This window comes from Pseudorasbora parva, chromosome 11 (genome assembly GCF_024679245.1).
Source record: "Pseudorasbora parva isolate DD20220531a chromosome 11, ASM2467924v1, whole genome shotgun sequence".
NCBI classification, from domain to species: Eukaryota; Metazoa; Chordata; class Actinopteri; order Cypriniformes; family Gobionidae; genus Pseudorasbora; species Pseudorasbora parva.
The window spans coordinates 27983810-28010220 of record NC_090182.1 but is presented as its reverse complement, the minus strand read 5'-3'; the positions used below and the strand labels follow the sequence as shown (position 1 = coordinate 28010220).

General features: G+C 35.9%; 1 protein-coding gene across 5 annotated transcripts; it reads right to left on the bottom strand.

Moving 5' to 3' along the window:
* Positions 1-1707: 1707 nt before the first annotated feature.
* Positions 1708-26388, bottom strand: micu3b (mitochondrial calcium uptake family, member 3b). 5 transcript variants are annotated; one of them, XM_067457704.1, is made up of 15 exons: positions 26095-26388; positions 24705-24849; positions 21576-21607; positions 21407-21485; positions 17027-17074; positions 16847-16929; positions 16692-16766; positions 13109-13150; positions 11779-11874; positions 7926-8017; positions 7354-7525; positions 5256-5364; positions 5027-5184; positions 3412-3480; positions 1708-2955 (listed from the first exon to the last, which is right to left on the bottom strand). In XM_067457704.1, exons 1-14 carry the CDS (start codon positions 26350-26352, stop codon positions 3412-3414), a joined length of 1458 nt encoding a protein of 485 aa, XP_067313805.1. In that variant the 5' UTR covers positions 26353-26388; the 3' UTR covers positions 1708-2955. The 5 variants fall into 5 exon arrangements, with proteins under 5 accessions (XP_067313805.1, XP_067313809.1, XP_067313807.1 ...); XM_067457708.1 differs by lacking the exon at positions 26095-26388 and adding an exon at positions 25010-25485; XM_067457706.1 differs by lacking the exon at positions 11779-11874.
* Positions 26389-26411: the final 23 nt, after the last annotated feature.

Here is a 26411-nt window from a genome sequence, read left to right as displayed (position 1 = left end):
GCATTTTTACCTCGGCCTGAGGTTTATTATTTAAAACATTTTGTGAAGTGGTCTTTATATTTGCAAAAAAATAGATTTTTTTTTGTTATAAAAACAGATGAGAAAAAGTAACGCAAAAATAACGTAACACATACTTTTCCTAAAAAGTAACTAAGTAACTCAACTAAGAACTTTGTTTTTTCCATCTCCAAGAAAGGAGGAAGGACGAGTGCTATCCACTATGTCTCCTTAGTTAGCTAAATGCTTGGTATGGTGTTGTTTTCAGTGCTTTACCCGAGGCAAAACCCATGTGATGACTTTGAAACAGAGTAGAATTGCATAGTAGAATAGGCTATTCAAATTATATTCATCTGTGGTGAAATGACTAGGATTACATGATTATTTTAATGCGAACAATACACTGTCACTTTAATTCAGTGCATCCAGCACAGCAAAAAATAGACTCGTTGTGGAAACGATCGCTGCTCTGCTGTATACACACCGCTCCTGGAATGGATCCGCATGCAGTGTGAAAGCTGTAATCCATTAACAAGGGTACGGAAAAAATACCCACCGCATACGCATTGCAAACGAAGTATGTGTGATACGGGCGTGAGCGTCATTGAAAAGCGCTGATCATTGCAGCCAATAAAATGCATATGTTGAGTGCGTGATCACAATGGCCAATCAGAGGTGTTTAATAATCCGTTCAACAGTGCTCAGATTGTCAAAGGGAAATGCTGGTATCATCACATTTGTAAAATTTCAGTACTTTTGGCAACTCTAGATTTATTAACATTACTGTAGTATGAAGCAGGGTGGAGCTGAAAGCTGTTGGAGTGAAATTCTGATGGAGCGATTGCTAATGAGAGAAAAGTGCGACACACGGCTCGAGAGCAGTGGAGCTTTTATATGCCGCATGGATTTGTCTTTCATTTAATTTATCATATTTTATTCATTTTATATTTCCTTTTACTGAAACACTAAAGAGTCAAGATAAATATTCCCTGTACTATTTTCTTAAACTCTCACTGAGAGAAAGCACATGTTATCAGTATATATGTTTTGGTTAGAACTGGAGCTTAATCAGCTCCAACCTTGGAGAGACTGTGTATCTGTGGATGTGCGCAATATTCTGTGTTGAGATGGTGTACAACGTGCACTCTAAGAGATGGGCGGACTTGTTGTTCTGGGTAAGTTGCCCAGGCCTGCTCTAAGATTTTTTGTCTATTGTACTGTTTGTGATTTAAACATTGACTATAACATATGTTTAAATGTTTTGTGACACGCGGCTCGAGAGCAGTGGAGCTTTTGTTATGCCGCAGACGACCGCTTCCTCTTCTTCCGGTTATGCGTATGTGGGATAACGTATGTTTTGTCATATTAGATATTCATATTAGAACACACATTAGAATTCACTGTCATAATCCTACTCTGTGTGTTAACTGTCTGGCTATAAGACACTTGTTGCCCATTGTGGTAAGATCTGGATTTCTCTGGATTTAAACATTCTTGGAAACATTTGGGATAGTGTAAGTACACAATTCAACAAAATATATAACATTGTTCTAGTGGATTTTGAATATTTTAATCCAAAAAATAAAATCGTACATATTACACCTTTAACCCTATAGGTCTGATCTAAAATGTTGACTAACACTTCCGAGAATTTTTTTAATTAATTTTTTTAAACATGTCTTCTGAAAAAAGGAAGCACCGACAAGAAGGAATGATTAAAATTATTATTTTTATTTGTGGTTTTAATTTATTTAAACATTCTAAGCAATCTGAATACTAATGCATAAAAATGTGTCTATACTTCACTTATAACAGACACAAACTTTAATATGCAATATAAATAGGCTATTTTAGGATGTACAGATCTAAAACATGGTCTATTCTGTAGAAAAGCACAGTGGGTGAGACCAGAGCAACTTGTCACACATTTGTCACAAGCTATATTATAATGTCAAAATGTTTTCATTATAACAACCCAACATGTGACGACATGCCCCATGGGTCAGTGTGTGCTTAATGAATTGTATCTCTTTTCCCTGGGCAATAAATATAATTTGTGCAACAGCTTTTTTTGTATAAGCAAACTCCTAAAATGCTAAATGTCAGCTTTAAAAAATAAACACACAGTGAGAAATATTCACTGGAGTAAAACGAGTGGATTCAGTTTCTGCTTGTTTGTTGTTTTGTCTTGGCAAGAGATTTCTTAAAGGAGCGGCAGTGTAAGAAACTCATAGAGGTGGAGAGAGGGATCTGTATGTGTAGCACATTGTAAGATTACTGAGGTCTCATTATTGCTCTGTGCACTCAGCACTGTCAGACCTTGTGTAAGCTGATCTGGGTGGTGGGCAGTGGACACGCTCAGAGAAACTATGTTAGCAATGTGCTCATTGTAAGGAAAGATTATCTGGCTTATAACTCCTAGAGAAGCAAATAGAACAATGCATTGCCAATAAAGCAGTAAAGAAGCATTCAATCCCAAGAAGACATTTTCTTAACACAAAATAGATCAATAAATAGAATAAATAACACATAACATATAGTTCCCTTTATAAATGGACAATTTTTTAATGTATTAAGTATATAATCATAAATAAAGACGCTACTTTGCAATTCATTAACATAATTTATCTCAAAATGTGGCCACTAGGCCAATTTCCATTTATTAGACCTTTAATAAATATTTTTTTTGATTAATAAAAGTATCATGGCTAATTCATTAAAGTGTTATCCCTTTAAGTTAATGGCTTTTATAGAGTTAAGAAAGTGCCTGCCAAGTGACAAAGAACCTATAGTCCAGAGAGGTAGCATGTGTTAATCTAATTATGGCAGTATTTGTATCTTACAGAGTTTGACACAGGTCAGGTAGATAATTGCATTGAGTCACTGAGAACTTTAATCCAACTTGAGATTTCTTCAATGAGACGTGAGGGTGAAGAGGAACGGCGGGACTGTCACCGGCTGCACAAATCAAAGACATAACAGAAGAATTGCACATCAAACGAAATAACTGAATCTAACAAGTGATAGAACAAGACAAGTGAATGGAAATGTGCAATATAAAAGTAGAAACACCTCTTTATTTCATTCAAACTGCATGTACTCAATTCATACACCCAGAGTAAGTCCAATTGTTCCCTGTTTCTAGTTGTTTTGTAGTGTGGGCTGGGCTGTATTCTATTACTGTGTTCGTCTTAATACACTGTGGTAGGCTGGTATCTTGTATCTCCGGATAGCAGACATTAATTTTACAGAGTAATCTGATGCTAGCAAAAGAGCTTTGGCTGAATGCTGAGCAGTGTTAGCGCAGTAGTTCAGTATCATTCATTCCAAATTGTCCAGGGCCAAATCATGAAGCTAAACCTAAAATACTGGATAATATCTAACACATTTTCTTCTATTCAGCCATGAACTTACCTATTTAGCAGTGAGTTCTTTCTTCATACAAGCTTTAAAGGATGTGAATCTCTCTTCACCTTTATATCCCTGGGTTCACAATGTAATATGAAGAAAAAATGGTTTCATGTAATTCACAGAAATATTTTCTTTTCAAAAAGAAAATGAAATTAACTGTGACAGTCAATGAGACAACTAGAATACTGAATTGGCAATACATGGCCACTAGATGGGAGCACAACTGCACACAAGAAAATCTTTACTCTCCTTTTCTTGAAATACAAGGCAAAACTAAAATATAATGTTTGTACATTATATATATATATATATATATATATATATATATATATATATATATATATATATATATATATATATATATATATATATATATGTGTGTGTGTGTGTGTGTGTGTAAATGGACTGTAAATGGATGTGTGTGTGTGTGTGTGTGTGTGTGTGTGTGTGTGTGCGTGCGTGTGTTTTAACAAATCATAACCTTATATTCATACGCATTTATTTTAAATGGATTTTTTTTTTACAATGCAAAGTCTCTTTGCAAAGTCTTTCTGTCTCTTTCGATAAATGTATTGCACTCTTGCTAAATAAAATTTAAAGTATTAGTTTGTTTTTTGTTTTTATCTTACTAACCCCAAACTTGTAATAATACTAATTAATGTAATATAATCTATTGTAATACAAAAAAGTCTGGGAAACAATCTCCTTTATACAAATGCCATGTGTCTATTCAAAACTGCTTTCCTCTACTTAAAGGGAAAGCTCACCCTCAAGCCTCATCCTTGGTGTGTATGACATTCTTCTATCAGACGAATACAATCTGAGTCGTATTAAAGAATGTCTCTTCCAACCATTATAATGGCAGTGAATGGCAGCCCAAAATGTGAAGACCAAAAAAGTGCATCCATCCATTATAAAAGTAATCCACATGGATCTGTGGGGTTAATTAAGGCCTTCTGAAGTGAATCGATGGGTTTGTTTCAGAAAAATATCCATATTTAACACGTTATAAAGTAAAATATCTAGTTTCCGCCAGACTGCCTTCTTATTCAACTTCTTATACAAAAAAAACGTAACTGACAAAATGTATGACATCAGACGTTTTGAAAGCGTTTTAAACTGCAAGAGAAAAAAAGAGCGGAACACTTTCGTTGTAAATTGAATACGGAAGATGTTTTACATTATAAGGTTTAAAATATGCACATTTTTACAAAATATTCTCACAAAAACGCATAGCTTTGCTTCAGAAGACCTTCATAACCCTTCATTAACCCCCCGGAGCCATGTGGGTTACTTTTAGAATGGATGGATACACTTTTTTAAATGTTGGGCTCCCATATACTGCCATTATACGCTTATATTAGCCAGGACATTTTTTATATAACTCTGATTTTATTTGTCTGAAAGAAGAATGTCATAGGTAAGTAAATAATGGGGTAAACTATCCTTTTGTGTGAACTATAAATCTCAGTTTTAAGGCTCCATTATAGGTCATAGGTCCATTATTCTGGTCCATTATTCTAGGTCCATTATTTTGCCTTTATAACCAATAGGTTTGGGAGAAAAATGGCATTTAAACAATCGTGGAGAGAACATTCAACCTTCCCAGCATATTTACCCAAGTGCCACGATGCAGCCGATCTTTCATTATCCCAATGAACTCCTTGTAGCTTAGATGGTCATCATGGTCCACATCAAAGATCTTGAAAATAGTGTTGACAAGGTGTCGTGACAGCTTCAGGCCGGTGGCCACATAGACCGCACGGGCAAACTCATCTGTGAGCCGAGAGACAAACATCATTAGCCACAGCGCTTGAGGAGTAACTGGATTAATTGTGCATGTTTACCTTGTCCAATTGGGCGATTTGCATAGTTGTACATTTGCATGGCAATGGCAAAATCCTCTAAGTTGTTGAGGAACTGAAAAAAGGACCTAAACTCTTCAAAAGTGATGCCCTATAAGAGAAGATCAGTGTTAAATCAGTGACTTCCAGATGAAATCGTCAATGTTCCTTTATACAGAAAGCTTTGGCCAATAGAAAGATAATTAAGTCAGATTCTTTACAATATAATAGCATTTGTGCAACGAGCTAGTACATACAATTATGAATTTCAAAAGAATAATCATCCCTAAACAAGGCAAAACTGCATTACACCTTACTTTCTTAAAAACGAGGGCACCTTAGGTGTCTGTGGGAACTTGAAGAGCGTTAACAGATCCCAAGACAGAAAACAGCAAAGTCAAACAATCCCAGCACACATCTCTCCTGCTCCCCGCACCCCATCTGTACAACTGGAGCTGTCGACACCTTTAGATTGTTTTGTTTAAGGAGAGGTCGGGTAGCTTGTCGACTTTTCTGAAGAAGATTAACCTGATACTTGCACACATAAAAACAAAAGGGGATGTGTCCAAAATGTCTCACCGCTAGCAGATTACCCAAACAGCGGTGCTTTTGATTTCCACTCATCCATTTCCAGCCACTAGACCCACGTCTTTTTCTGAAGCCGCTCTTGCAACCAACAACAACTGGTTTACAAATGATCTAATGAGTAATATGTGACGCTTAGGTGGTTTTACAAGTTAAGCTGTATTGCAATATCTCTTAACTCAAGAATAAGAACCACTTGTATATCAATGGCCATCCACCAACAGCCTCCTCGAGCAACTGAAAAGACTCTAACCTCATAATGTGAGGGTCAATGTGCAAAAAGAGAAACATCCTAAAGAAAAAAACAAAACACGAACATTGCTCCCATTATACATATCCTCCTCTCTCCACGTCTGTGGTGGTATTTGTTTTGCTATGCAATGATTTGAATAGACTCTAATAATAACTATAATACATGAAAAGATAAAGAAGTAGAACTATTAGAATACCTTCAATTGTGTTTCTGTACTTCCTGAGCTAACAGGGAGTATTCTCAGAACTTTGGTTAACGTTCTACCAAGGCTCAAGTTGAAAAAACCTTCTTGCAGTAAGGTTAATAGAATGTTCGTTCAAAGTTATTAAGTCATTAAATAGGTCACAGAAAATTTCCAATCATAAAAATGTTTTTGCATGTTATTGAATATGGCAGTGTTAATGTATTTGGCACTGGCGGAGTTCATCTGCTAGACGGCTGCTGATGTTGATTTTTGCTGCTGTTGCAGATCAAGCATGGACTTGCTACTGCCAGTAGATACACAGACACGATGCTGTGAACATGTAAGATATGCTGCTGCTGCATGAATGACATGCATAAATCCTATAGCAGATCTAGGCAGGACAAGAACAAAGTTCATTCTGGTCAGTACATTCCATACTTCACGAGAAAAGCGGGTGCCGATCATCTGCGTTTCTCTGCATTAACCCCGCCCACTTTAAATGTCTGACCAATCACACAATAGTTCTCGGACACCCGCAAGAAAAAAGTTCTGCTCAGTCGATGTGTCGAGAACAAGCTGTGAGAATTCCCAAAACAGTGCTGCGAGAACAAAATGACGACATTTTGTTCTCGCAGCCTTGTGGAGTATGTTGCAGCCTTTAATCTGATAGTGTGCTGCCGGACTAGTTTAACAGCAAACACTGAACCAGATTATTTAAATGTTGAGCAAGCAATCTCATTGGCTGCAGGATAAGCAGAGGCCAGTCAACTTGTGCCATGCGGAAATTATGTGATTGCTTATGTAAATGTTTACATAAACAAAAAAAAAGATTCTGATTCTGAACTTTCAGAAATAAAGTTTTCATAACTGAAAGGTAATGTCAGCAAAACAATATTAGAACATATTCGGTTAGCCGGTTGTTGTAAAAAAAAATATATATATTTAGGGGCAGGGGCAGTGTAGGGGGATAGTAAATACGGTTTGTACGGTATAAAAACCATTACGCCTATGGAAAGTCCCTGTTAACCACATAGACCAACATGTGTGTCCAAAGCGAGTGTGTCCAAAGCAAGTATTACCTTTTCATCGGGTATGCTTTGACGCACATTCTCAAGGTAGCCTGTGATGTTCTCCACTGTGGTGTAGCGCAACAGGATACGAGCAAAGTCTTCCTCACTGATGGCGGTCATTCCCTTGGAATAGCTGAGGAACTCAATCTCAAGGACTTCTGTCTGCAGGTTGTCCATGAATCTGCCAACAAAGACTCACTCACTCAGTAGGACACTAGACTAAGTGAATGGACCATCCCAACATGCTTTGATAAGAATGCAGCATCTTCATGCATTAATAACATGGCCACAGGTCTTTCCCTTTTTATTTTTAAATTTTTTACATATAACAGAAACTTAATTCAGGATCATGATAGAGTTATATCTTTACTTAAAGGGGTTGTACATGAGAATGATAGATAGTGGTTGAAAGGGGTACTGCAGTCCAAATTCAAAATATGGTTTGCCCCTCCCCCTCCTCCTCAGACTCGATGCTCACACAGGTTGCCAGTTTGAGGATATGCAACGGTAACAAGCGCAACTGTAAGTTGATGAATTTAATTTTCCGATACATGATCATGGTCATCAAATCTATCTCTCACCTGTAGAAGTCATCAAAGTTAAGCTCAATTTTGCCCTTTCTTCCAAAGAAATGAACCAGCAGAGTTGTGTCGGTGACGTTTTCTGGTTCGTGCTGTGGAATCAGATAACATATTATTAAAAAACATATTATTCAGCAGTAAAAACTGAAGAAGAGAGCAAAATTTGTAAGAATATTTGCACACCAAAATAGCTTGATGAGGATGTGCAGCCATAAACATATAACAACACAAATAAATAACAATATAAAGAACACAGGTACGGACACAAACAAATGTAAAATGCATTTAATTGACATATAAATGATTGGTTAAAATCATCTGTTTCAGATTTGAAAAAAGCATCTCTATTATACATCTTAAAAGCACACAAGATAAATTGTCCTTTGGCTTTCAGCTAGCTGTGAATGTTAATTAAAGGGATCATAAAAATTCTGTCATCATTTTTTTTCACACTCAAAAGAGAAAAGACACTCTAATTAGCACATCCATGACATTTTTTATCGTGCTTTTTTAGGTTTAAAAGCTCCTGTCCCCACATGCGCTGTAACCGAAAGAAAGTCACACAGGTTTGGAACAGGTTTGAGGGTGAGTAAATGATAAAAGAATTTTCATTTTGTGTAAAATATTCCTTTGAAAGTTAATATGCATATGTACTAATATGTTAAAGGCACAGTATGTAAGTTTCACCGCTAGAGGTCGCTTTTTCAAAACACCAACTAAAGGCAGTTTAATGCCAATAACATGAATAACCGTGGAATCAGCCGATGGAAAGCAATCTGAAGGGCAGATATTGAAATGTTATTAACATTACTGTGTTATGAAGCAGGGCAGAGAGCGTGGGACATTTTACGTTGCTGTTTTTATTATGCTTATATGCCGCAGTTAGCCGCTCCTTTTGTTTAGTTGTTTATGCGTATTTTATGATTAAAGTTATGTTTAGCATTCGCCTTGTTCTTCCTTGAACTTATTACAGTTACATTTGATCACTTAAATTCATATTATTTTATTTCATTCTAATTAGGGATGCACCGAATCCAGAATTCGGGTTCGGATTCGGCTGAATATTGGGCTTTTTGACTGGGTTCGGTTTCTGCCGAACCTTAGAATTTTTTTCCACCGAACCGAACCCGCTTGCACTACGCGATACTGGTCGAACATGATGCCGTGGTTGATTATGGCAACGTGTTTACTAGGTGGACCGTTCGAATGCAGTAGGCTGTGAGAGAGTGAAAATGGAACTTGTGAACAGAAAATGTGTTGTTTGGCAGTACTTTCAGTCACAAGAAGGCAATTCAAGTCGAGCTATATGTTCAATTTGCAATGCCGATTTGTCTCGTGGTGGCATGAAACCCTAAACAATAGCCGCTGTATGTCCGGTTCACGAACGGATCGTTCTTTTTAACCGTATCTTTTTAGTGATCCGGTCAAACCAGTTCACCAAATCGGACTGAATCGTTCTAAACGGTTCGCGTTTCAAATCAGCGCTGATCTCACAAGTTACTATAGTTACTCACTTTCTGACACGAGTAACTCCAACAGTTCACTGAACTGAGACATGTTTTGCTGTGAGAACCTGTGAGCTCAGATACTGCATGCGTGATAGCATCGTCTTGAACCGAACTGTTTCTCTCGGAGTGGGGCTGCTGTTTCTCTCGGAAAACGGATGCTGATAATATGTGAGCACGGGTGAACCAAGGATTTGTGTAAGTTTATGTTATGTCAATGTAAGTTAATTTAATCTGTGTAAAACATCAGTGTTTGCACGACAGTGGCTGCATTGAGTGCTTTTGCAAAACATTAATTAAAAAACGTATCCAAGATGACGATGATTACAATAATTATTATTACTATACTAAGTTTTAATTACAAATACTGTACATGAATATGTTGGAATGTATTTTCATCCGCCGGTATGATAGAAATGACGTCATTACGTAAGGTCGTAAAAGAAGCGGTGATCCGTTTTTTTTCTGCATGAAGGAATCTACAGACAGCATACGGCACAGTCATCCTGGCATTATGTTGCCTTTTTTTAAAAATTAAAATTAAATTAAAAATACACTGCTGTGGACGTTGTTTATGTCATTAATGTGTTTACTGTGATAATGGATTGAGGATGGGAGTTGGATTCGGTAATCGGTTTCGGATTCGGCAGAAACTTGACTAGTGGAAGTGGATTCGGTATTCGGCCGAACCTCAAAAATATGACTTCGGTGCATCCCTAATTCTAATGGAACAACCGCGAGGGCTGAACTACTGCTCATACAGGGATCTTCAATAAAAATGTGGGGTTACGCAGCTAAAAAATACATTTGAGTTTGTTAAAAGGTATGTTAACGTTACTGTGTGTTCACTCGGTGGCTGCTATGAGACACATGTGGCGCACTGCAGTAATCTAGATCGATATTAGAATATCATATGTGACCTTGGACCACAAACCCAGTCATAAGTTATACAGGTATATTTGTGGCTATAGCCAACAATACATTGTATGGGTCCAATTATTATATCATTATAATTTTTTCTTTTATGCCAAAAATCACTACATCATATTGCATGAGGATCTATTGTACATTTCCAACCATATTTATTTTTTTTAATTTGCAGTAGTAGTAATCTGCATTGCTATGGACTTCATTTGGACAACTTTAAAGGCAGTTTTCTCAATATTTCAATTTTTTTCCACCCTCAGATTCCAGAATCTTAGTTGTATCTCAGGCAAATATTTTCCTGTCCTTAAAAAAAAAAAAATATTGTACCCTTATGACTGGTTTTGTGGTCCAGTGTCACATATTAATAAAAACTTGACTTATGTTGCAAAATAGTATTCAATTCATTTTAAAATATTGTATGGTGACGAAAATTCTGTATAACTGTTTACTACAAATAAAGCTCTTTCTGATTATGCTATGTTAGCCACTTGACAAAATAGTGTTGTCAGATAATACTTTAGGTACAAAAATTTTACTCACGGTAAGTCAAGAAAACGAGATTCAAACAATAAGACTAACAGTGTTGAGCTATATACACCTGTCTAATAAAACATAATATATTAAAGTGGAAATCAAGGGTAACCCGGATATATTACGTCATTGACAGGCGATGCAATGATACAGGACGTTACACTGGGCAGAATAGATGATTTATCTGGATTTAAACACTGTTGGAAACATTTGGGATAGTGTAAGTATACAAGTCAGCAAAATATATAACATTATTCTAATGGTTTTTGGATATTTTAATCCAAAAATCTCACATATTGTGCCTTTAATATGTTTGACAGAGCAAAGAAACATTATGAAGCAGCCGACATCATCATCCCATGCCACACAAATAACCGGTTGCTTGTGCAGAAATCCGCATACCAAATATACCTCAGTGCTCTTTTGCAGCCACGTCATCTTTACAAAAACAAGAGGCACACTGTATCAAATGCTATTTTTTTTTTTTACAAAGACGCATTTTAATGTAAAAAAATAATCATAATATACTTGATGTACATTTTAATATCCGAGCTTGGTAAATGACTCAAAAACAATGTCAAATCCATTTACTAAGCACCAACATCAAATAATAATAATTTTACTGAGATGCATGAATAAGGCCAAACATGATATATTCCTATATGGATCAGTTACAATTATATCAATCATAAGTATTTAAAATCTATATTAATATCTTATTGTAACAACATGAAGTGACATTAATGAATGAAAATGACAATATACAACAACAACAACAACAACAAAAACAGAACCTGGGCAGAACCTCACATGGGATGGGGGACAGGGAATGTTCAAGGGGATTATGGGATTCGAACGATGAAAGCAAGCAAGCTCGAGGATACTTGTACCTCCATCAGATCTGAAAAGAGAACTATTCTCGCACCATGCCTTAGAACATCCCAGAAACTTCTGGGTTCAGACTCAGGCTGCTCTTTTTTAAGTACCTGCATATCAGAGGTGAAAATATTAAAGGCTTAACAATATTCGCCAAAAGACAATGCAGTGAATGACTAATACACATGCAAAACCATCTGAAGTAATGTAATGGAAATGTTAAGCAGCAAAAAAAAATGTTTTTTTCAAAATTGATAATAATAAGAACTGAAAGCTGAATAAGATTTGAAAACTGAAAAGCAAATCAGCATATTAGAATAATTTCTGTGACACTGAAGACTGGAGTAATACTCTAACTGCTGAAAATTCAGCTTTGCCATCACAGGAATAAATAACATATTAAAACAGAAAACAGTTCTGTTAAAATGAAATCATTTTTCACAATATTCCTTTATTCACAATATTCATAATAAAAATGTATTTTTAATCAAATGAATGCAGCCTTCCTGAGCATGAGACTTTTCTCAATTTTTTTTAGAAAAATTATAATTATTTCAATGTGATTCAGTCATTGTATAGTGTATATATATATATATATTTATTTATTTTTTTTTTTTTTTGATAACTCTTTGATTTGCTGAATGAAACTAGTTGTGTCATTTTTTTTAAACCAGTTCTATAGTTTATTGTGGTTTAGCACAGAGCTAAAAACGTCCTCATCTCTCTTGAGAGGCGGTTTCAGCTGTAACTCTTAATGACACAAAACTTTGTGGTCAAGCCATTACAAGAAGTAACCCAAACCCAAATACCAGTCTTCAAGTAACTGTAAAAATAAAACATGGGGGTCCAGGGTGAGCTGCCATTTTTCAGGTGAGGGCCTTTTTACGTGATTCTGTGAGACCATTCTTTGGCAAAAAGCTCCTGACAGTAGACAAGCAACATAAATCATCTGTCATAGTCTGTGGATGATTTTTCCACTCTCCTAGACAATAGAGCTGCATTTTAGACTGTGTCTGACTGAGCCCCATTAGAGCTGCATTGTCCCTCTTTTACTGGAGCTGAGCCATGCGTGAGGGTCACTCTGTTACGCCCTTTCCAAACATTTCAGTATGTAAAATAATATTGCTCACTGTCTGAAAGAAGCCACTGAATGTGGAAGTAACCCTTCAGGTTTATTGAGCACTAACTAGGCTGCATAAATATCAGTAGTTACAACGGACATGCACAGTTGCCGTTGACCGTGACTGTACAAGTTCAATCAAGCACCAACCACATTAACCATCATGCTAAGAACACACGTCAAAGCCATGCTCATAGGGATTCTTTAGTATACAGTATACATACATTGCTGCTGACAGATCCTTGATATCCATACAGTTCCACACTCTCACACAGCCAAGATTATGATAGCGTGCAGGGTCAAAACAGGATCAAATCAAATCATTCACCATTCAGTATTTGTCAAGACAATGAACGGTTTTTTCAAAACACAATCTGTAATAATCAGCATTTCCCCCAGAATGAGAGATAAGAGACTCATTGTAGTTTTGCACTCTGCAGAAAAATATTATTTTTTTACCATGCAAATTTGTAAAATGAACATCATGCATGAGTCATGCATCTCTCAAGTTTAAATGCCATTTAAACATGCAAAAATGAAATCTCAGACTAAATAAAATCAATCATGGATTTCTATTCCAACATAGAATAAAAATTAAGGATTAGTTCATCCAAAATGTCTTCCATAGAACACAAAAGGAGAGATTTATAGCATATTATAGATATGGCAATTTAGTTCAATATTACTTATTATTTATAACAAATTATGAAATGTTTAATTAAAGCAAATGCAATAAAAGTGAATGGTGGCCATGACTGCAAAGAAATTTCAAACTCTTCCCCTAACCAATCAATCCGAAATTTGTACATTTGAATGATCTGAGCACATTGTCTGAAGCGCATGGCGCAGGTGCACTTAGTCTGTTGGGCTAATTTAATGACGGAAAAATTGGTCGGCGCACCAGGCACATGGTCCAAAAGGGTTGTGCCTAGTCTCTTAATGAGTCATGGGTGTGTTTTGGGCGTAACATGCAATAAACTAATCAGAGTCTCATCTCCCATTCCCTTTAAAAGCCAGTTGCGCTTGCACCATGACTGATTCGCTATTCACACGGCGAGCAAGAAGACTGTCTGCGGTCTGGGGTGAAGGTGGGGGGCTTTTATGATATTAGACTGCGTATCCTTACTAGCCTATAATAAAAGATAATGAATTTCAAACCTGAGCCAAACATATTTTTATTTAAAGATCAACAGTCTGTCATTAGTCTTTAGTCTGCCACAAAAAAACACTACATTAAAATCATAAACTCAAATGTCATTTTGAAAAGAAATAAAAACACAATGACTTTTGTAAGTAACAGTGCGTGAATCAGACCTTTCTGTATAGCCTAACGCTGATAGGCTTAAATGAAAATAACGGAATAATTGTGTACTGAAATATTTTTTGGTACACAGTGCCGCGAACAATCAAACACTCCTTTACGCGTGCATCACTGTCCACCTCGCGGCTGCATGCAGCAACTTGCGGTCTCTTCATCAAGGATTAAAACAAAATGGGGACAAAAAGGTTGTATTGTCATTGTGCATATAGATTAATTAGATAAATGTATACACTGTAAAAAAAAAATTGGTTTAACTCAAAAAAGTAAGTAAACTGGCTGCCTTAAAATTTTGAGTTTATTGAAGTTAAAAATTTGAGTTGATACAATGAAGGAAATTGGTTAAATAAATAGAAACTCAAAATGTTATTGTATCTGAACCACATAAAAAATGTGATATATCAAGAAAATAGCTAAATTAGGCATGTTTCACTGCTTCATCACAAATAAAATTACCCAATATGCTTACACATTTTAATAAAATTTAAATAAAGGTTGTCTATTCTCAAAAATGTTCATTGCATGAACACATTTTTTTAATTTAAATGAACTCAAAATGTTAAGGCAACCAAGTAACTTATTTTTAAAATATTTTTTTACAGTGTAGAAACAATAAAACTTTAAATTCACACAGCCATGAGTGAATTTGATGAGCAGCCGGCGGGGGTTGCAGGACGACTCAACCTCCGCAGACATTTTTTAATGTTTTTTAGACAATAACTATTCAAGATTTTGATTAAGTATAATTTTTTGGGACAATTAGGGCCAGATTTGGGATTCGGGACAACAGTTTAGATTTCAGGACTTTCCTGAATTTTTCTGGACGTCTGGTCACCCAAGGCACATATTATTGACACGCCCTTTAAGTAACACAAAAAAATACTACTTTTGTTTTTTAGTTGCCTCAAAATAGCAACGCGCCAACAATGTGCCTGAATACACTCGTTTTAAGACCATGGGGGAACAGACGTGGTGTGAGTGCATTTGCTATTCAACAGCTCAATTAATGCTACAATGTGCTCACTCGACAATCGTTTTACACCTTTGAGTGTATGAGACGTAATCCTCATTGTCCTTTTGTTTAAATTCTATTGTGATTATAAGGACACTATAGTCTTAATGCCTGCCCAAATGCCCCATTAACAGTTCAGTAAAGCCAAATATTTTAACAAAATAGACAGCTCCTGGTCCAACAGGTGCATTAGAGCTAAAGTTAACATCAAGCTCCATAACAATTTAAAAGATTAAAATTACACTTTTACTCAAAAAGACCACCATCGAGTGTTTGTATTAGTTTGGTATAATGGGGATTTCATTCATATGGTGATGTTAAAACATGTTATATTTAGCATTTTATATAAAGCTAATCGCTACACCTGTTAGCAGTCATAATGTAAACATCCATTATTGATATAAAATAGCCAAAATCACATGAAAAATCACACAAAAACCGTATTCTATAGTTATTGTGTGTTTATTAGCTTCTTAGGTCCCGCGTAGAAATGTAGAATTGGCTCGTTCTTCACAGGGACAGAATGAGGAAGTAAACACACAGGAGCGCATCATGCGGAGGGCAGTGTTGAGCACGTAAGATTATTGACAGCTATAGACAACGAATGAGCGGATGATGACTCATATATGACACCAATCAGGAAGAGGGGAGAGAGAGAGAGAGCTCTGTGCAAGTTTCAGCTCTTTCAGATCGGATAATTCTGTGAGAAATTAATAGAGATGGTACTCTGTATGACAAAATATTCAGCTAACGTGATAATAAATCAATATTTCTCCAAATATGAGCAACTAAGAACTAAGAGCTGAACTGAAAGCTGTTCTTTACGAGCTGTGTGGACACAACTGAACCGCTGCAGACGAGAGAGAATGAACGTGCGTGTGATAATCCATTTAAAATATCGTTCATAACAGATAGATTATTTTGCACTCCTGACATAAATTAAGAAATTAATGTCACTGCAACCCAGTTTGATCATAAACAGTGTTCAAATAGCGACGCTAGAGTCTTAAGTCTCTCTAATGATACTGAGTTTGTCCAGATAAAGTAAGAGTGGGACGTTTTAACGAGCACTGAATGTTGAACAATAGTAATCTGGGGCCGTCTGCGATCTTTGACACGCAAGGGGTTAAACAACCTGAGAAAATCCTAACTGCGTTAGGCTGAAAGTAGCAAAAAAACCTTGCATCGCACCTGGCATCGCATTGTGACAGGTGTATGACAGGACTGATTTTATGGAGCACCATTCACTTTATTGAATAGAAGAGGGCAGTGTGAACATTTTTCAAAACTTCTCCTTTGGTGTTACACAGATAAGAAAGAACAATAGGTTTGGTAGAGAACGAGGGTGTCAAAATGAAGACAGATTATATTTGGGTGAACTATTTCCTTAAATCACTTTCAAATAAACTACACATTGATTCAAGATATGGAACGTGTGACTGGGGACTGTAAAATAATTTTGGAAGTTTTTTCTTACGAGTTGAGATGAACTGTCAGGATCTCCTCCTCGCTCTTTTTTCTTTTCATTTTTCTTACGGAATATCTCCTCCAGCTAAATGAATAAAGCAGAAGGCTATCTTTGTGCATTCTGACATTTAGATTAATAATAAACAACAACACAAACAACCATACCACCATGAATTCTCTCTTGTCCACCATTTCATTGCCATCTGCATCGAACATGTTGAAAGCTATTTTAAAACCTGCATGTGGCTCTAGAAGACAAAAGGAAGACATAATAAAAGGGACATCTCTACTTTTTGTTACGTTTGTGCTAAACAAGCGTGGAGAATTACCTAAAGACAAACTTACTTGTCAAAATGCAAAGCAGAAACAGATACTCCGTGTAAGCGATGACACCTGAAAAACAATACATAAACATGTCCTTTTAAGAGTTCAAATAAAGCTTGTGTTCCAACATCCCAGAACCTGCCTTCAAAATATATATTTTACTATCAAATGTCATTTCAAACTGGAGGTTCTTTCTTCTTTTACAGTGATAAGATCTAAGAGGATCCTGTTCTTTACTCTTGTTTGGTGTTCTCTTTGCGCAAACAGAGACGTTAAAACGTAAAGTAACCAGGCTGGACACAAACCCAAACAAAATTAGACCAGGCCACTGGCTCCTGAGTTCCCCTCTGTTTATTTTCCTAGGTGTAAAACATTCTCAAGTGATCTGTAACTGATTGCAGATGCCTGATGTGGGTTTGTTTTCCTTTTTGAGGTCTGTTAGTCCTTTGTTGTGTGAGAGGAGAAGAAAGGAAGAGCAACTGTCAGGTCTCTGTCTAGGAGAGACTTAAGGAGAATTGTTCCTGCCATTGAAAGCATTCCCAAGCTTTTGTTTAAAGGAGAGGATAGTGACTTGGACACAGATAGTTCAGAAGGGCTTCTTTGAGTGCTGTGGGAAAAGAACTTTGGAATGTTTAAGGAAAAGGATAAAGAAAGGTGTGTGTAAAGCAAAATAGAGAAGATACATTTTCACAGGCCACCCTGATCCTTGATGCATCTGTTGATTGATTCACCAACAGTTTATATTTATATTTAACTAAGGCTGGGGATTAAATGTGTTCGTTTCATATATTTATTTATATTTAAAAAAAGAATATATTCATTCAATAATGTATTAATAAAAAGCAGCAAATATGCATATTAGAATAACTTCTGAAGGATCAAGTGACCCTGAAGACTGAAGTAATGATGCTGAAAATTCAACTTTGCCATCACAGGAATATTTTATTTTGAAATAGATATTTTAATATATTATATTAAATTGTATATTATATTATATTTCATTATATTATATTATATTATATTATATTATATTATATTATATTATATTATATTATATTATATTATATTATATTATATTACATTATATTATATTATATTATATTATATTATATTATATTATATTATATTATATTATATTATATATTCAAATAAATTCATCCTTGATGACCATAAGATTAACAATACTAACAAAAAAAGCTTTTAAAATGGTGCACATATATGGAGATGTTAAAGGGTTAGTTCACACAAAAAATGAAATTGATGTCATTAATGACTCACCCTAATGTCGTTCCTCACCCGTAAGACCTCCGTTCATCTTCACAACACAGTTTAAGATATTTTTTATTTAGTCCGAGAGCTTTCTCTTCCTCCATTGAAAATGTATATACGGTATACTGTCCCTTTCCAGAAAGGTAATAAAAACATCATAAATGTAGTTCACATGTGACATCAGTTGGTTATTTAGAATACATTTTTGTCCAAAAATAACAAAAACGGCGACTTTATTCAGCATTGTCTTCTCTTCCGTGTTTGTTTTTAATCAGTTTTCGTGACTGCGCAGTGATGCTGCTGACGTGTTGTCTGGTGCGCCAAAGCTTAGTTTATAGTCTGAGGGAGACTGCGCAGACGCGAACGCGGATTGAAAACAAACCCGGAAGAGAAGACAATACTGAACAAAGTCATCGTTTTTGTTATTTTTAGACCAAAATGTATTCTAAATAACCAACTGATGTCAAATGTGGACTACATTTATGATGTTTTTATTACCTTTCTGGAAGGGGACAGTATACCGTATACATTTTCAATGGAGGAAGAGAAAGCTCTCGGACTAAATATAAAATATCTTAAACTGTGTTCTGAAGATGAACGGAGGTCTTACGGGTGAGGAACGACATTAGGGTGAGTCATTAATGACATCAATTTCATTTTTGGGTGAACTTTGGGTGAACTAACCCTTTCATTTAATGTTGTAATTTAATATAATTAATTACATACAAATAAAATGATTATAAATCATAAAAATGAATTATAAATGTTTTTGTTCTGTATTATATAATATTTTATATATAAACTTTTTTATATATACAGTTTTATATAAACTTTGTTATTTTTATAGATATATTATTAATTATTATCATTTATATTTTTAAACAAATGCGTTTAATCATGACCCTGGACCCGTAACTCAATGCCATCAATGAATTAAAGCCAGAACTACAAATTTTCATAATGTATTCAGTGCTTTACTCGTCTTCTAAGACAATGTCTTTATATATTATCTTCATTTGGGGGTTTTACTTAGCAATTCAACATATTAATTTATGTGATTCATATCATGCAATGAATTCATTTTTATTTTTCAACTGATTGCCCTATGTGTCTCTAAACTCAATTAAGACATCCACGGCCCCCTGTGCATTCAGTCTTTCAGGATCCCAGACAGGTTTCATTAGAGCCACACACCTTCAGTCTTGCAGAAAGAAATCCAGCCCAAGAGCTCAAACAGTTGTTAGAACACATGAATTCCACAGAAACAATTGATATAGAGTGTCAGTGATGGAGATGTAATCCAACGCCATTCTTAGAATTCATACTGTCCAGAGTGATACAGGGCTGCCACTAGGACAAGTCTCAACATTGCAAAGTTCAAACAGCTCTTTTCATTTTCTGAAGTAAGGCTTTGTTCACAGATCAAGCCTATCTTCTTTTTTTTTAACCTAAGTGCAGCTTTAACATTTAACAGCCGGATTAAAAACCCAAACCCAGGCACTAGCACTCAAGGAAAGCAACGGTGGGCAGAGATATCATGCACAATGGAGAGTTTTAGTGTTTTAAGTGTAAGAAAAAACACTACAAGGAAAGTACTGTTAGCATCATTGAAAGCACCACACATTAAAAAGCTAATATTTTCTCATAAATTAAATGAATATATATTTTATATATGTGTGTTTGTGTGTACACGGTAGTATGGTAGTGGATTTGTGTGTGTGTGTGTGTGTGTGTGTGTGTGTGTGTGTGTGTGTGTGTGTGTGTGTGTGTGTGTGTGTGTGTGTGTGTGTGTGTGTGTGTGTGTGTGTGTGTGTGTGTGTGTGTGTGTGTGTATACACACTACAATGTTCGAAACTATGAGTTCAGTAAGATTTTTAAATTTTTCTCTGCCTAAAAGTTTTCTTTTATGCTCACAAAGGGTACAATAATTTAATATAAAACAGTAGTGTTGTCAAATTTATTTCAGTTTAAAATAACTGTTTTCTGTTTGACAATATGATCAAATGTAATTTATTCCTATGATGTCAAAACTGAATTTCAGCATCAATACTCCAGTCTTCAGTTACATGATCCTTCAGAAATGCTGATTTGCATGCTTAAGAAACATTTCTTATTATTATCAGTGTTAAAACAGTTGTGCTGCTTAATATTTTGTGAAAACCACAAAAAAAGATATTTAAAGTAAATATTAAAGTAATTTAACTAGCTGTGATTAATCTCATTTTTATAGCTTCTTTTTAAGGGAAGAAAAATGATGTGTAACGTGTGCAAGAAATATGCAAAAATGTCCTGCACAAATTTGTATATTAGAAACACTTTTTCAGGATTCTTTGATGAACAGACGGTAAAAAAACAGCATTTAGTTGAAATAGAAATGTTTTGTAACATTATACATGTATTTATTGTCACCTTTGCTCAATTTAATGCAAATAGAATTTATTTAAAACTCTGGGCATTCATTTTTATAATTCTTGCAATAGTTTAAAACGTTTGTTAATATGTCAAAAGCAAACACTGACTTTTCTTAAATCATGTCTAAAAAGTAAGACCTCAGGGCAATATGAAGCTGGGTAATTTATGGATTAGAGTGACTTTGTGAGCATGACGCACCCCTCGGCTGAGCCTGAGCGCATGATTATTTTCTTTTCAAAACAATATGAACATACCACACGTTATGCACTGGGTGTTTTTTGTCACCTTCCTATCTGTGATTATCCCAGAGCAAAGTCACAGTAATGCTAGACTGATTGAGAGATAAGAAACCATTTACAGCCTGTGCATTCTCCTTCCTCATGAAGCCAAGTTTCAGGATTGGGATTGTTTCATAACACCTATGTATGTGGGTGGTCTAAGCATCTGCACACTTCTGTATCCTAATTGTACCTACATCACAATATCTGTTCATTAGAGATGTTTCGGCTTCATCCACGTCATTCATAATTGGATCATTGTATCCATCATTGTATATTAACTCTGTATTTAGAACGCTAGCCACGCACAATTGTCACTTTGGAAGCAGATTCTGTCAAAATCAAGCTGCCTGGAGGGATTTACAATGGTAAAATAACAAAGCAAACAACACTGCATTATACACTGCAAATCAATATACATAACATGATTATTTGGTCTCACCTCTTTCACGCAGGTTTCGGAACAGACGGGATGATCCTTTCCAAACAGGTGGCGTATCTGACAGAATCTTGTCCAGATCCTTTTAAAAGAGCGCATATACTCAGGATCATTCAGAAAGTCAGAAGTAGATAAATATTCATTAAACAAAACAAAAAAAATATTATCAGACCTGTTTTGTGAGGGATCTCCAAAACCTCTTTTCTAAAATAAATTAAAAAGATATAAGTTATCATAAGATATCACTGACAAAATACAGAAAATCTGTTGCTCTCTTTTTGTAGAGTATGTCGTTCAGGTTGAAAGGATACTGTTGCAGTGAAGCAGACATGTTTGTGTTTTGACTGGGTGAATCTGTTTCCCCTGTCTCCGCTGTTTGACAATACATATATATTCATACAATGCATGACTATTTGTCAAATATAGATATATAGAAGCTTTATTAAATAAAAGAGACAACCTTTTATACTCAGTTTGTGTTGTTAACACAATTTAATGCATATAAATTAAAATTAAACAAAGATAATAATTCACTATATTAAACTATAAGGTTTAAATATGAACTCTAGCTTCTGTTTATATAATGCATTCAAAGTATGCTTTACAGCCACAGCATAAAACCATAAATACCACTATTCGTTCCATCATGCATAGGCCATTAAAGATAGTGACGCAATGTTTGCCTGCCATATTAGAGTTCACATTTTATTCCAGTCTGCACATTCCAGGAAGTCCAAGTTTCAGATAGCAGCAAACATGACTGGTTGAAACTTAACCCCTATACAAGTATAGCTGGGTCGTGAAAATACAGCTATAGAGCATATCAACTCTACCATCTGGACCGTTCCTGTTTATGTGAGATGAAAACTTAATGTCTTTAGTTTAGCAGAGACCCACTAAACTTGACACACACATTTAAAATTTGTCAGTCTAGCTGGTTTTAAATTTTGGTTACAGAAATAGGTCATAAATGTGATGCTGGCGGAGAGAGAAGACTCTTCATGCAGGTGTCACGGCTACATATGCTGATTTTATGCCTGCAGGGTTACTTGCTTTTCAGATACAAAAAAAAAAGTTATACCTTATGTAACCCCTACTCTTCGGACCGGGACTCGAACCCGGGTCCGCCGGCATTAGAGTCGGACGCTCTAACAAAGAGGCTAAAGGCTGCAACCTCTAGCGTCAGTCGCCCTCTTGAGGTCAGAGGAGTGAGGTTTACTCGCACAGCAACTACTAGCTGGCCTCTGTTACACTTACTAAGGCAAATATTTGTAATAAAAAGGATTGTTCGCCGAAAAAGGAAATCAAGTCATGCTGAAATAATATGGGAAATAAAAGGAGAATTTTTGAAGATTATGCTATTCATATTTGCTTTTGAGTCAGATTTTTTGACGAATCAGATGATCTGGTTTGAAAAAACACATCTGTAATGATAAATTGACAAATATGTGATTCATAGCCATTGCTACTTTTCCTTTATGATGATTTTGAACTCTATTGAAGTTTGAATGCTCCATTGAAGACAGGTTTGAAACAACATGATGGTGAGCGAATGATGAGCGAATTTTTACTTTTGGGTGAAATAATTACATACTGTGCTTTTAAAAGGATTTTCTCCGCTAGAGGTCGCTTATATAGCAAAGACATAGCTTGATGACGCCATGATTTTGCGGAATCATGGGATCATTGTTGTCTGCTCTGCACCTCTACAGCTGGTGGCAAAGAATCCAAATGGACTCGGGCAGAAACCATATTCATGGATGAGCTAATGTATTAAAGATTTATTGATGTTACTATAGTATAAAGCAGGGTGGGTGCTGAAAGCTGTTGGAGTGGAACGAGGCCGCTGGAGCGATTGTTAATGAGAGACAAGCGCTCATTATGCGTTCGAGAGCAGTGGAGCCTTTATTATGCTGCAGAAGACCGCTTGATTTATCAGATTAGAGACATTATTTGAGTGTGTTAAAAGTTATGTTATTAGTTATAAAGTTATGTTATTAAAGTTATGCTACTCTGTGCGTTCGTTCTGCAGCTACTATGAGATACTTGTTGCACACTGTGTTAAGATAGATCAATATTAGGCATTAGGGTTGTGCGATATTGAAGAAAAATGCGATATTCCATATGCGATACGATATTGCTTTTAAGGGTAAGTTCACCCAAAAATGAAATTGATGTCATTAATGACTCTCCCTAATGTTGTTCCACACCCGTAAGACCTCCGTTTATCTTCGGAACACAGTTTAAGATATTTTATATTTAGTCCGAGAGCGTATCCAAGTTTATGCACACTATACTGTCCATGTCCAGAAAGGTAAAAAAAAAACATCATCAAAGTAGTCCATATGGGACAGTTGGTTGATCATCAGTTGGTTGATTAGAATTTCTTGAAGCATTGAAAATACATTTTGGTCCAAAAATAACAAAAACTACGACTTTGTTCAGCACTGTCTTCTCTTCCTTGTTGGTGTTCAATCCTCAAATAAAGATTAAAACGGTTATGAATCAGTGAATCGATCAATGATTCGGAATGCCAGTGTCACGTGATTTCAGCAGTTTGGCAATCAATACACTGATTCACAACCGTTTGAATCTTTATTTGATAGTGTGCCTACACTTATGTACGCTCTCGGAATAAATATAAAATATCTTAAACTGTGTTCTGAAGATAAACGGAGGTCTTACGGGTGTGGAACAACATAAGGGTGAGTCATTAATTACATCAATTTCATTTTTGGGTGAACTTAAAACGTACACTTTCACAATGTTGAAGTAGCCTATTAAAATCATTGAGATATTGCATGCCGTTGCGATATGCATATGGCAGTACATTTGCGATATTTCGATATATTGTGCAGCCCTATTAGGCATGGTACTTGCGATAAATCAAGAAAACAAGATTTACACAATAAGAGCTATATAACAATTAGTTTTCTGTTCTCTTTTCAGTTGTTTACCTGTCTAATAAAACACATAATATATGAAAACGTCTTTGGTGTTTCCATGGTTTCTACAAAATAAAAAAATACAATTTGGAATTTGGGGGTGTGTAAGTACACAAGTCACCAAAACATATGGCATTGTTTTTGAATATTTTAATTCCAAAATCGTACATATTGTGCCTTTAACTTAGATTAAGTCAATAGGAGAAAGTCCTTTAAATGATTTCTCTTAATCAGTTTTACTTGGCATTTGTCAGACACTAGAAATCTAAGAGCTTCACATGGTAGTCTACAGTAACACAATCATATGTTGAGTTCATATATTTTGATAAGGAAGATGAACTGTTTGTGCAACTCACTCTTTGGTTCGCTCATAGTGACAGACTCAATGAAGTCGAGGGGTGTCATGTAAAGCTGTCCATCATACTCCATTGAGCTGAAGAGCCTGAACCTGTGCTCATGCGTTGACATTGACACCTCTTCATCTTCAGCCAATGCACTGGCCTATAATCAAACAAATACACACAAGGTCAGACCAGCGTGGCGTTGAAGAAAGTGCAAGCCGTCGTTTTCCTTTCCTCCCTGTTTTTAATATCGCTACCATTCATGTACAAAAACATGCACACAAACATCCATAAGCAGATATATCAAAGGCTAAACTCACTAGGACAGTGTTCTTCTCACTCTACAGTGGCCGGCAGCCAGGCCCACTGGGCACTGTGCAAACACCCTGGGAATGTGTGCCCTGCTACTTATTACCCCCATCAAATGTCCAACCGGCTGCCAAGCTGCCGTGTCCAGTTACCTTAACTCTGGATTCCTGCGTCTCAATCCACAAGTCAAGGTTATGTCCAACCAAAGCAGATAAGGCAAAAACAAAAGGGAACATTGCAGAGAAATTCACATTCAATCCTGTATGGTTTAATGATCAATCTGATAAATGCTTTTCAACAACATACCAAGAGTATGTGCTCCTCTTTTGCTTTATTAAACATATAAAATAGACAAAAATAATAAATTAATTTAACTAATTGTGATTATTCTCATATTTGTATAGCTCATTTTTAAGGAAAGAAAAAAGTATGTGTAATGTGTGTAAAAAATAGGGAAAAAGTCCTGTGCAAATGTGTATATTACAAAGATATTGGACTTGTTTGCTGTGTGGATTCCTTCTAATTGTTTATGTGGTGTGTGCAAGTCATACATAGTGTGTAGCTAAATATAGTCTGTCTAAAAGTGATTTTAATATTAGTAACATTATATATACTGTGAATCACATCAAGCACAATATGAGTCTAAGAAACATATTGTGGTTTCGGAAACACTGTTCTAAATCCCTGTCTAACAAATCTGGCTGAAAGACAAATGCAAAATGAGATTGTGGCTGGAGAAAATGTTGTTGACTGAATTTGCATGACTAGTAAAATTACCCTTTCGGAGCCTACATCAATACTAAGCATGCAAAACACTCATAAAAGTGTCCAATAAGTACAATCATATCATTAATATGTGTTACAATACTTTTGTTATAAGTAGTTTTATTAAATCATAGTGCATCATCACCTGACCGATGAATTGAGACACCAATGAATTCAGCACCTCTCTGGTGGAGAGCGACTGTTTTGATGGCACATGTCATGAAATCCACCGATTTTAAGTGTTTAGGAATAATAAAAACCTGCTATAGTAATATACCATGTATAAACCACAAACGTAATCACTGCAAAATGTACTAACACGTAGATATACCTGCTCTTTTGCAGCCACTGCTGGGAGCGGAGAAATCAATGCGCGCAGACTCGCTGTGTGTCCCCGATCCGGGCTCGAACTGTGCTGGTAGTAAACAACAGCGAATCCACCGAGAGTGATACACAGCCCTGTCCCCACATGTCTCAGAGCTGTTCTTTCCCTCGACGATTGTCCGCTGTGAAAGTAAAGGTTTAACCCGTTTGTAAAGCTGGTGAATTTGTTTCGAAGAGCCAGAAACCGACGTGTGGCGGCCATCATGACTGTGTCACCGCGGGGAGACTGCGCTCACTCATCGCGAGATGCGACCTCGCTTCAAA